Source organism: Bacillus rossius, chromosome 16 (genome assembly GCF_032445375.1).
Source record: "Bacillus rossius redtenbacheri isolate Brsri chromosome 16, Brsri_v3, whole genome shotgun sequence".
NCBI lineage: Eukaryota > Metazoa > Arthropoda > Insecta > Phasmatodea > Bacillidae > Bacillus > Bacillus rossius.
The window spans coordinates 12146154-12159682 of record NC_086343.1 but is presented as its reverse complement, the minus strand read 5'-3'; the positions used below and the strand labels follow the sequence as shown (position 1 = coordinate 12159682).

The window sequence follows — 13529 nt, the reverse complement described above, 5'->3', positions numbered from 1 at the left end:
TGGGCCCAACTTATCTAGTTTTAGTCTAGAATTAAGAGTGAGGGGAGTTAGTCATGGCGAAAACGTCTGCCATGGCTGGCCAATCCCCTCCTAGCACATGATGCACGTGACCTTTTCTGCATGGTTAAAAACCCGCATGTTTAGAGCGTATAGGACTTGCCCTGAGACGCACTTAGAGTCTTCCCTACCTAGACCCCTCCCTTACACACTTAGTTTTAACTTAGGTTAGGAAAAAAAACTCTCCCTCCCCCCCACCTTCCACACATTACACGCACACTTGAGCTCACTGTGTGTTGGGTAGGTTCTCCCGTTGGGTCACTAGGCTCGTCACCAGATATTCTCCAGTTCGTTACTTTCCAAGTGTGAAAGGTCACGCAAGCCATGATCGCACACAGGGAGGGGTGTATGGCGTTAATTGCGCTATTGATAAAATAATTCGGGAAGGGGGGGGGAGGTGAGGGAAATTTCTAACTCATAAACAGGAATATGTAAAAAAAAAAACACAAAATGGAAAGAAAAAAAAATGAGTTACTAATTTTCAAAAATTTCCTGGGTTAGGATCCCCGAACCACCTGGTTGAACATAATCAAATGCAATGTCTTTAGTAATTATCTGATTATTTTCGGTAGGGGAAGGGGAAGATTGGTTTAAGAAGGGGAGGAGAAACACGCCATTAGAATGGGGGGGGGGATGGTCACCTCTGACGCAAGTGATATCTAATAATTACAAACACTTGTTCAACATTTTCCTGCTGTACTCTCACTCTCACGCACTCTTACTCATTCTCACTCACTCTCACTCAGACTCACTCTCACGCACTCTCGCTCAGACTCACTCTCACACACACTCACTCAGACTCACACTCACGCACTCTCACTCAGACTCACTCAGACACACTCTCACGAATTTTCACTCAGACTCACTCACTCTCACTCAGACTCACTCAGACTCTCACTCACTCTCACTCTGACTCACCATCTCTCACTCTGACTCACTCTCTCTCACTCTGACTCACTCTCTCACTCTCTCTCACTCTCACTCACTCTCTCTCACTCTCACTCTGTCTCTCTCACTCTGTCTCTTTCTCTGTCTTTCTCTCTCAGACACTTTTATGCCTGAACAATGTATGCTCGACAGTGTATACCAGGTAACAAGGACAGCGCACTGGAAAGAGAGAGTGAATGCACACTGCAGTCAGAGGATGTGTAGTGCGAGGCGCAGTGGCGCAGTCCTCGCGGAGGAAGCTGCGGACTCCCGGCCATCCCCGAGGGCGCGTGTGACTGCCAGTGAAGCGAGACACGCCCCTGAAAAGTTTTATCTTGCGAATGGAACAGAAATATTCACGGAAAATTACAATTAGCTTTAAACATTTTTACATTCGCATTAAAAATAACTGTATCACCACAATTTTTTTTTTTTTTTTTTTTTTTTTTTTCCAGTAATTCTTGGTTCAGTATCTTACCGGGGCATTTATGCTTTGTGTTGTCCCAGTGCCTGTAATAGAATAAACAAAATAAAGTCTGATTCTGTAATATTAGATTATCTTTCCATGGTTGAAAAAATATGCTTGAATGAAACATCTACTAAAATATAAAATTATGCGCCAATTTTTGTAAGAAACACTAAGTAATAACGTGAAGCGATTTTGGCGTATTTTCGACCCCCTCCCCACTTGGTGAGATGTCGTGAGATGTCATGAGATTTGGGTCGACCCCCCCCCCCCCTCCCCCTTCCTTATCAATGTGAGAATTTTAAAATGCGTATTTTTAGTGTAAATACGTTAATATGTTTGATTATGTTGGATTTGTTAAAAAAAAACACAATTTTCTTAATTATTTTTTAAGACTAGTTAAGGCTAGTATTTAAGACAGAACGTAGTTTAGAATCACAGTGAGAAAATCGAACAGTAAAGAACTTAAATAGGAACTACTAAACTTCGTAAAGGAATAATATTCATTCTAATTCAGTCCACGGGGGACTAATTTGTGGCCTCAAAGAGTCACTTTGTGGCGTTCGAATAACCATGATAAATATTATTGTGTAGGATTTAGCCACATTTTTAGTGGAGAAAAAAATGCTTTACTTTAATTCAACCCAGTTTTCTCACAATTTTACACTTGTTTCTTGCGGATTAAAAAAAAAACCGTGATATTTTCCTAGACCAAACCCCCTCCACCTCCTTTCCCCGTCTTAAACGCCTCGCGTAATTTATGGACGCCCCCCTATCATCTCGAAAAAACATATTTCGTATATGAAAAAAAAAAAACAGTTTCAGTATTTAAAGTCACGGGCGGTTGAAGGTTATATGTAAAACTTTGTTTTAATTTTTTATTTTATGGCATAACAAATGTTTGCGTCGACATAAGCGTGATGTATATCATTAAAATCACGTGTATTAGGCTCAAAATGAAAATTACAAACGAACGAAGGTAGTCAGTTCAGGTCGAAGAAGCATTTAAAAAAAATAATGGAAGCATTATGAGCAATGGCGTAGCCAGGGGGGGGGGGGGGGGGGGTTAGGGTTTCAAACCCCTCTCCCTAGCACCAAATATTAAATAAATTTCCTATTCATCACTCAACAAATTTCATATTAAAATTAATAAAATCTTTACCATTACAATATTTAAATTTAAGAACCGAAAACTGCTAAAAATAGCACTATTTTACACCTTTAAAATCCAAATTTTTCCGGGGGAGAGAGGACCCCCGGACCCCCCCGCTTTAAATACGGCGGAGAGGGGGGGGGGGGCATGCTTCTTAACACACACCCCGATACACAAATCCTGGCTACGCCACTGATTATGAGCACATGTTGTTCCATGTGACTTTCATCCACTCATGTCTTCAATTTATTTCTTGAAGTATTACAAAATATTTTTTTTTGGCAACGTCCGTTGAAGTACACCGAGATAATAAAGCTTGACCGGCGTGGTTGTCAGACGCTGAACCTGTCGGGAATAAAGCTTGACCGGCGTGGTTGTCAGACGCTGAACCTGTCGGGAATAAAGCTTGACCGGCGTGGTTGTCAGACGCTGAACCTGTCGGGAATAAAGCTTGACCGGCGTGGTTGTCAGACGCTGAACCTGTCGGGAATAAAGCTTGACCGGCGTGGTTGTCAGACGCTGAACCTGTCGGGAATAAAGCTTGACCGGCGTGGTTGTCAGACGCTGAACCTGTCGGGAATAAAGCTTGACCGGCGTGGTTGTCAGACGCTGAACCTGTCGGGAATAAAGCTTGACCGGCGTGGTTGTCAGACGCTGAACCTGTCGGGAATAAAGCTTGACCGGCGTGGTTGTCAGACGCTGAACCTGTCGGGAATAAAGCTTGACCGGCGTGGTTGTCAGACGCTGAACCTGTCGGGAATAAAGCTTGACCGGCGTGGTTGTCAGACGCTGAACCTGTCGGGAATAAAGCTTGACCGGCGTGGTTGTGGGTGGGCCCAGACGCTGAACCTGTCCGGACTGCACCTGCACCGTCTGGAAGACGGAGTCTTCTCCAGACTGGACAACCTGCGCGCGTTGGACCTGAGCGGCAACAACCTCACGCACCTAGGCGCCGAGGCGCTGGCCGGGATGACGTCAGCGGGGCGCGTCTACCTCGCCCGTGAGTTCAGTCATTTCCTTTCTTTTACTCGACGGCAACCAGTGGAGCTTATTCACTGATTACCAGCTTTAAAACTTTAATATTATTTTTATTTTCATCCGCGCCATATAATCTAATATATATATATACATATAAATTTGTATTTATCAACTAAGATCCTTTCGTAAGTGGTAGTACCATGTGGATTATGATATAAATGTATGTAATATTACATTTTTAATTATTTTTAAGTAAATTATAGAATTATTTCCCAGTTCTAAAGCTACATTAAAAACAAAAATAATCACATAATCACATCACGCTTTTTTTGTTTTGAGTATTTGGAGGACAGTAATGTCTAACTTGGTATAAGGATATATTTATTCAGAAGCTTTACCTTAATTTCATACCTTACCAGAAACTTTTCTCATTAGCGTGATACAGCACAGCGTAACTTAGCTTAACACCCGACTACCTTCAGTCCAGAATAATGATTCAACTTTCCTGACGTTCTTTGCAGTTTGTTTTAAAAAATCACGGAGACTTTGAGAGTCTAAGAGATAACAACGAGCGGATGAGGAATTTGGCCAGTTTGATGTTCGTATACAGTTTTTGTAAACTTGATACTAACGAGGCAAGCTGTGCGTAGTGTACAATATGAGAACGGTTCTAGTCTGGCAGGCAAAAAAAAAAATACTGTTATTTCTTTGACGTCGGGATTAAGTTGTAAATTTATGTACCCTAAGAAAAAAAATCAGCCTGAAAAAAATGTATGTTTTTTAATACAGCCAAACAAAATAATGTAGATTCCACCGGCACTATAGTAAGTATTTTATGGTCAGTTATTTTTTCGCACGTGATTTGATCATGAGTGACACTAATTAAACTTTGAAAACAAATATATATACTATTGCGTTACAAAAAAAACATAAAACAAGAGAGAATACTTTGGGGAGAGAAGAGAGTAATGTGTGAGAGAATGGAGAAAAAATGGAAGGACGAGAGGTAGAAAATATACAGTCAGTTCATAAACAACGTTTTACATTCCTGGCAATTTTTTGTAGTTTTCTTCTACAGACATATATGTGCTTAGCAATGGCGTATGTCCAAAAGCTTACATCAAGTTATTTGCAGGAAAGTGGCAGTAAATACATAATTTCCTTACAGGAAAAACAATTAGCATATATTCGCATTTCGTACATGAGCTTAAAGAACTATCAAATGCATGGGCATGAGAATAATTACACATGCTCTTTTAGAACATTATAAATGCCAAAAATCCTATCGCCTTTGCTTTTTCAGCAAGGAAATAAAAATGTGTGAATTTTAAAGGTTTCCGTTGTTCATTACGATATAAACTATTTGCAGTATGTGAACCTACCAGCCAGTTAATCTTTCACGCTCTAGGATTTGCTTAGTAAGCCGAATAACGAAAATATACGGAACATGTATATCATAATGAAACCTTTTTGTACTTCTGTATATCTTCGAAGTTAAACTTCTCAACAGCTGGTAGGGTGAATAAAGATGACTCAAGACATAAAGCTACGGAGTGGGGTACTCGATATTACCCTCCCCATCGATCCTCGATAATGGAGAGGGAAGCGGAATATCGAGCGCCCCACTCCTCAATCTTGGGCTAGCGTTAGTGAAGCGAACTCAAAGAAACGACAAAATAAATTTCTCGTAAAAAAAATTCAATGAAATTCGATTAGAATTGTGAAATTTTTTTACAGGAATGACCAATTTTGTGAGTGAAATTTTTTTTAGTATACACTTTGTCTATTCGTCCACTGAAGTTTACAATGTATATCTTCAACTAGCTAAAGTACCCGTTCGTCGCTACGGCAGTCTACATGCCCCTTCTCGTGGGTACGCCACTGCCGTGCCTCGAATTAAAAAAAAATGAAACAAAGCAATTGGTCTTGTCTTCACGGTTCAGTATCTCCCATGGAGTCTAGCGATCGAGCAATTCGTGTTGTTTGTGCATGGGATGAAATCCTCGAAAGTCTTTGAGGCATTAAAACTCTTAAAAGACACAGAAACAAAAGAAAGTTGAAATTGAGTAGAAGTGTTAACTAATCGCCAATTCCAACCCAAACTCCCAAGCAACCGGTGCAGTGGAGACGCAGGAGGCATCAACAAAGTCAAAGCCCGTTACCCTGGATACAAAAATAAAGCTTCACGCTCCAGATCTATCCTACAGGAAACCGTTCGTTTTTCCGGGATAAAAAGTAGTTTGTGTCACTCTCCGGTTCCTGTTCAAAAAATCACGTCGATATCCGTTGCTCCGTTACTGTGTGAAAGCAGGACTTAAACCAACGAACACTCTTTGGCTTTTATAGGGAAAATGCGTGGAGTTTAATCAAACCTTGAATTTGTGGGCTGAAATTTACCTACGTGATAGCGGAAATCATATTTTAATGCCCTCATTGGTAGAGGCCGGAAAAATCCGCGGGTTCAATGACCTCCAGGATAGACCCCAATATCCTCCACATACTCGGGCAAATGCCAACTGTTCATTGGCTGCTGACTTGTGAGTCGTCACGACAGGGTGGCCTGTGATTCGACACTTCTACGAGTGAGGGTCTCTAATTGGCCCTCAGTCCTCCATATTAACAGTGGACCAATGGCAGAAGCAGCGCTAATGTATAATTATTTTAATTTTAGCATAACACGTAATGAACCCGCGAATTTTTCAGGTCTGCACTCATTGGTTTTAACAATTATAGTTGGCCGTCACTGTCTTAGAGAATTACACCAGCGAAAGCCCTCAGCGTTTTCTTTAATGCGTTAAGTGAACAGGCATTACTCTGATATCTTGAGCAGTTTTCAGATGCGCCGTGGTTTCTTGCTGTAGCTCTGCGCACAGTTTCATCTCCGACGCGGCGTCTGGACTCTCAGAGGCAGGGTCACAAGGAAAAAAATATTTCGTACCAACCTGGGGAGAAAAAAGTACTAAATTATAATTTGTTATGGTTTTAAAAATTTAGGAAGTTATTATGACATTGCAATGCTCTAACTTAAATATACCACACAAAACACACACATACATTCCATAGTTTTTAAAAATGATTACGCCTAATAATAAAACATATTGGAGTTACTGCAATAATATTATATTAAATAAAAAAGTACTAGATCTGTACTTGACCACTAGAAAACTTATAAAAGTACTAGATCTAGTAGGAAAGTACTAACTGTGGACACCCTGCTCAGAGGACTCACGGTCGGTCGAGGGGAACGGGGGGGGGGGGGGGGAAGCTATCCGGCCCGGCGACGCGAGGCAATTAGCAGCGGCGCGCGACGGCGCCGCGACGCTAATCGATGCCTCCTGCGCGCGCGGGCGGGTCGATCACCGGGAGACGTCTTCCAAGGACGGTCGTTCTGCGCGGCTGTCTTCCATTTCAAACTCGTTCGGCCACGTAGAGACCTGTAGAGACCTGTAGAGTCCTGTAGAGTCCTGTAGAGTCCTGTAGAGTCCTGTAGAGTCCTGTAGAGTCCTGTAGAGTCCTGTAGAGACTTGTAGAGACTTGTAGAGTCCTGTAGAGTCCTGTAGAGTCCTGTAGAGTCCTGTAGAGTCCTGTAGAGTCCTGTAGAGTCCTGTAGAGTCCTGTAGAGTCCTGTAGAGTCCTGTAGAGTCCTGTAGAGTCCTGTAGAGTCCTGTAGAGTCCTGTAGAGTCCTGTAGAGTCCTGTAGAGTCCTGTAGAGTCCTGTAGAGTCCTGTAGAGTCCTGTAGAGTCCTGTAGAGTCCTGTAGAGTCCTGTAGAGACTTGTAGAGACCTGTAGAGACCTGTAGAGACCTGTAGAGTCCTGTAGAGTCCTGTAGAGTCCTGTAGAGTCCTGTAGAGTCCTGTAGAGTCCTGTAGAGTCCTGTAGAGTCCTGTAGAGTCCTGTAGAGTCCTGTAGAGTCCTGTAGAGTCCTGTAGAGTCCTGTAGAGTCCTGTAGAGTCCTGTAGAGTCCTGTAGAGTCCTGTAGAGTCCTGTAGAGTCCTGTAGAGTCCTGTAGAGTCCTGTAGAGTCCTGTAGAGTCCTGTAGAGTCCTGTAGAGTCCTGTAGAGTCCTGTAGAGTCCTGTAGAGTCCTGTAGAGTCCTGTAGAGTCCTGTAGAGTCCTGTAGAGTCCTGTAGAGTCCTGTAGAGTCCTGTAGAGTCCTGTAGAGTCCTGTAGAGTCCTGTAGAGTCCTGTAGAGTCCTGTAGAGTCCTGTAGAGTCCTGTAGAGTCCTGTAGAGTCCTGTAGAGTCCTGTAGAGTCCTGTAGAGTCCTGTAGAGTCCTGTAGAGTCCTGTAGAGACTTGTAGAGACTTGTAGAGACTTGTAGAGACTTGTAGAGACTTGTAGAGACTTGTAGAGACTTGTAGAGACTTGTAGAGACTTGTAGAGACTTGTAGAGACTTGTAGAGACTTGTAGAGACTTGTAGAGACTTGTAGAGTCCTGTAGAGTCCTGTAGAGTCCTGTAGAGACCTGTAGAGTCCTGTAGAGTCCTGTAGAGTCCTGTAGAGTCCTGTAGAGTCCTGTAGAGTCCTGTAGAGTCCTGTAGAGTCCTGTAGAGTCCTGTAGAGTCCTGTAGAGTCCTGTAGAGTCCTGTAGAGTCCTGTAGAGTCCTGTAGAGTCCTGTAGAGTCCTGTAGAGACCTGTAGAGACCTGTAGAGACTTGTAGAGACTTGTAGAGACTTGTAGAGACTTGTAGAGACTTGTAGAGTCCTGTAGAGTCCTGTAGAGTCCTGTAGAGACTTGTAGAGACCTGTAGGACCGTCGGGAGGAGAACGAAGTTATCCTCGGGGGGGGGGGGGGAGTAAATGGGCCGATTCTCCTTTACCTAACGCAAAACATTCCAAACCTTTCACAGGTTATTCCCTTTACGGGAATGAAATAGTCCGTAAACATTACCGTGGCCATAACTTAAAACGCGCGTATCGCTTTAACTTGTAAGGCTTCCCCTTGGAATTTTTTTTTTTTTTTCAGTAGTAACTTCTTATCTCTCGGTACATGGAATTTGGTGGGAGTAATTTCATGAACGGAACTGGAGGTAGCATGGAAACGGAAATGTGTAACCGCGGTGCTGTCATCTGTGGCGGGTGGAGCGATCCAAAGTTCACAAAGCCAAAGAGGAACTTGAGCATACATTAACTGTTAAATGAATTTTAACAAGATGGACAGTGGTGAAACAACGATTATTCGCATATTTATTGCGAATATTTTGCAAATATGAATGTCAGAAAAAAAATGTTTTAATGTGAAAATAATGTTAAATTATACCATAAAAACGCAAATTTCTTTGAATTTTTATTTGAATAGTTTTTCTTATTCATTTTTATTTGAAATAACCTATTTTTTTCTGCTAAGGTAACCTTTTAATTTATCAGCCTTCACTTTAACATTAGATAAAAGGTAATAAATGTTTTGACTTTGTATTGTACATAAATAATAACTTTTCGTTAGAAAACAAAAATTTATCTATAACCTAAACAAACAAAAAATATTTCGCTCTCAAATTTTTATCAGTCTTTACTTACACATTATTTTTAATTTTACTTTTTTAATATTATTCTTTTTTAAGAAACAAAGATATTTTTGTTTTGTATTTAATATTAATTTTAACGAACAAATTCATTATTCTTCTCTTAAATTTTTATGACAATACTTTGTATTTTTTTTACTTTTAGTGTTATAAATAAAAACTTTTAAACGACCAAAAAGTTATATTTTCTTCTTGTTTTTAAATTTTTACAGCTGACTGGTTAGAGACAAAAGCTGCGTACTCGTGACATTTAAACATGAATTTAAGCAACTTGAGGGCAACGCCGATTGACAAGGACAAAAGTTCTCGCAAAGAAATCGGGCAATCAAAAAGCCATCGTTAGATCGAAAAAAAGAGGGTTTCCAGTTCTAGCCAGAAGCCAAAATAATGCAGTGATATTTCCGGGACCCTACGTGCGCGAAACTACTCCCGCCTAGTTTACCGTTTCCACGTCCACTCGCTACTCGACTGAGTTGGCCGGCCTGGTGTGAACGGGAAGCCTAAGATGTACATCAAGTTCTGTCCCTGCCCGAACACGCCTGAATATTCACCTTCGGCATACCTCGGGTTCATTTATATATATATATCTATATTTCTCTGTTTATTTTAATGTAGCTATACTAACCTAACTAATCGTCCATAGTGTTTTAATGTAGCTAACCTAACCGACCACTTTTAATATTTGAATTCATTTTTCCTGCGCAAAAATAAAAACAAATCCCGAGGTTGGCCGAAGGTGAATATTCGGGCGTGTTCGGGCAGGGACGGAACTTGATGTACATCTTAGGCTTCTCTAGTGTGAACCAGCCTTTGGTGTGACGTTGTTCTGCGCCTGCGCAGTAGGAGGTCACGTGTTTGTCGGTGCCAGGCTGTTCGCTACGCTAAACACGTGACACGCGGGGAGGGGGAAGTTAACAGTGTTGACGGAAGTCGTTGCCGCGAAGGCGATAATTCGTTAACTGGACACGCCGGCTGTCAAACAACATGTTTGCTGCCAACTTGAAAAAAAAAAAGAATGGTGGATAGGCAATCTCACTCACGTCTCTTTAATGCACTCCATTTAATTAATGGGAAATTTTTTTAAAACCTTGAATTTTTTTTAATTTTTATTCAAAAAAAATTACGTTCTCGACGAATGTCATTAGACACGGAGAAACACCTCTTTGTTTTGTATATAACGTTTTCTATGGTTTACTGGCCTAAAAATGCTTCAATTGTTTAACCAATATTAATTTTTCATGTTTCAAAAACCTAAATTTTCTCTCTCCCCCCCCTCCTCCCAAACAAACACCTTTCCACGTAATCGTCGACATTGAGGGGTATGCAGTCAGTATAAGGAAAAGTCGTTTGACCGAAATGTCGTAGAAACGAGTGTCTATCAAATGACTTTTTCGGTGAAATGACGTTTTTTTCCCCCTCCAGAAATATGAATGTTCGGATGGTCGGTCGAATTACTCTCTGTCAAACGACTTTGCGATTGACTGTCAGCGAAAGGACTATCGTTCCTCTACCCGTCGGTGAAATTATTTCCAGTGTACTGCCGTGGCCTTCCGCACACGATTAATCCAAACTATTGAAATAAAAAAAAATATTATTTTTCGATGTGTAACATCTTAGCTCTCGGTCTCTATGTATACGGCATTTAGTGGAGTAATTTCGTTATGTGACGGAAAAGTGTAACAATCCACGGTGCTGCCATCTGTGGCGGATGGCGCGAACCAAAGTTCTCAAAAACAAAGGGAATATTATAGTCTTAAGTGTTTGATGAAAGCTAACAAGATGGGCAGTAATTAAATAAAATTCCTCGTCGAAAATCAGGTCCAAAGCCTGAGTTTAGTATTTTTTTTTTTTTTTTTTTTTTTTTAAGTCTTCTTCGCTTTTATTGGAGCCGTTTCATAATATATAGTTTAAAATTTCGCTCTGCAAATCGAAAGATTCGATAGTCGACGTAGCTGCTCCAGCAGTTAGTTTTAGCGGCGGGTGTGGAAACTACGTGTGATTTTCGTCCAGAAATGTAGTTGAAAACACAATTTGTGCATATTTATCACGCAGGGCCATTATTTTTAAGAATTCTATGTTAAGTTTCGTATCCGAGTTTGTATTATAAGCGTATTTTTAACATGAGAACACACGAATTTGCTCGTTGCAGAGGTGGATGTTACACACCAATAACTAGTACTGAAAGACACGCTCAAATTGTTTAAAAGTTTTGTTTTACATGGCTCATTATAAAAAACTTTAGATATTAACAGACTCGTAAATAATTTTGGCTTTATATATCAACACGATTAACTCATTCAGTGATTAGGTAAATATTTTTACAGAATTAACAAATACACACACACTCATGCCGATCGCAGCTCACGAAAAATAATTTAGCAACTTAAGTAGATTGTCCATGAAATTATTGTATTTGCAATTAAGTACAAAAATAATTATATTTGTTTAACATATGTTTGCTGGAATTATAATTATTCATTGAAGAAAAACAAATGTTAGTATTCTGTTTAGCGGCTAATACCATTTTTAGAGGCCAAATCTGTATACTTCTAACTGCTCTGGTACGCCACAAGGGCAAGTGAATTACGAGGAGTCTCGAGTACATACTGTGTACTTGAATTCGGACCCAGACTAGAGGTCTGGTCGAAACGTTTGTAGAAGAGCTGGTTTTGGACTTTTATTTTTTCCCCCTACACTCTTGACACTAAACGGGTGTTTTTAAACGTCATCAAGCTTCGGAGGACTTAGTTAAAAACAAATAGGTCTACTTATTGCCACTTACTGAACACTTATTTTTTAAACACGCCAAGAGAAGTAGTCCATTAAAGTAAGAAAAATAAATAAATCAACCGTTTGGAAGAGCTGTAAACGGAACATTACGAGAGATTACATTGGAAACGTTTTACCGATCTCATTTGCATGGGAAAGTGCTTCAACTTGTTTGCGGTCGTCGTTTACATTCCGTGAAACGAATGTCGCAACGGGTAAACTTGTTTATGTGCTCGAACTGCACCGTCAGCTTCTCAGCTTGTCACACTTGAGATATTCCTCCCCTTTTGCCTCGGAAACAGGCAGCTGTGCATCTGTTATTTCAACACATTCAGGACGATTACTCAGCCTGATAAGAGCACAGTGTTTCAGTCTTTCTGTCGTCACTCGTACGCTGTATGTGCAACATCTTTCCTTCACATTAAATATGTTTGTTCGCATTGAATCCAGTGGCCGAATATTCTAATATCATTAGTTTTTAATACATCAATATAAAAAAAAATTTCCACCGAAATCTGATTCCGAGAGTTTGAGAAAATCAAATTTTTGTAGTGTATGCATAATTTGCAAAAATATTTCCGGACCTACTGACACGCAGACGAACGCCAATAACAAGGAACAATTTGCTGGTGCAGGTATACCTTGTTGCCGTCCAATAGGCGTTCAGAATTTATTTTCGCAAAAAATGCCTGCCCCCTCCCCTCTTCTTATAATTAAACTGCGTTTTGGCAGTGTCTATACATACGAATTTAATTCAAAACTATACATCTTATGAATGTAAGTTGATGATAAAGTTGAAAATAAATATTTTATTTTGTAATTTAAAGAAAAAATAAGTAAACACTTACAGAGTCTTTTTATTGATCCCATTTAAATATTAGTAAACGAACCCGAAATAAGAAGCAAAATATTTATAAACCCCAAAACCAAACTATCGTAAGTCCCATTTGAGAAACTTTAAACGAGAGTAAAATAATCTGTTCTTTCGGTGACACTGTGTTTTCCAAAGACTTCCATATATGCGTCTGGACAGCAAGCAGGAGCGTATAATAAGTTATTTCAAAATGAATACTTTTCAGTAACAGTTAGGTATAAAACATAGCAACTGGACTTAACGTATGTCAGTATGGGCTCTTGTAACTCTCGCTGTATGCTTCAGAAGAAATATTTTGAGTGAGTTCCGAAGTTAATGGTTGTTTGGATATTGAACTTTTAAGACAAAATCTATCATGGACATAAATCCAGAAAGGTAAGTAGGGGAGGGTCCATCAGGAATTAAAAAAAAACCTTCACTGAGGAGGCTGTTGTAACTGTGAGACGGAGACGATAAACGTAATAATAATAATGTGAACGATATGTTTTAAGGAACTTGTTGAGTGCTATAAATCTCTCCTCTAATTGCATGCATATAGGTCTAGACCACCTAGAGAGAGGACTTGTATCGGTTATTCCCCACACGCGAAACACAAGATTCCATTTTGCGCTTGATTTATAGTTATATAAAGCGGAATACCACTCTCTGACTCACTCATCTTGAATTCTCCGGAACTATAAGACCTACAGACTTGAAATCTGGCTGGGATGTTCCTTATTGGTCGTTATATTACATATATATATATATATATATATATCAATTGAGGACGTGTGGGACAATTAGA

General features: G+C 40.2%; 1 protein-coding gene across 3 annotated transcripts in view; it reads left to right on the top strand.

Annotated features, from left to right (window-relative positions):
• Positions 1–13529, top strand: part of LOC134539995 (protein singed wings 2) — a 209951-nt gene that overhangs the window by 70133 nt on the left and 126289 nt on the right. For all 3 annotated transcript variants that reach the window (XM_063382407.1, XM_063382408.1, XM_063382406.1), the window contains exon 4: positions 3444–3603. In XM_063382407.1, coding sequence (XP_063238477.1) covers positions 3444–3603 — 160 coding nt within the window. The remainder of the gene's footprint in view (positions 1–3443; positions 3604–13529) is intronic.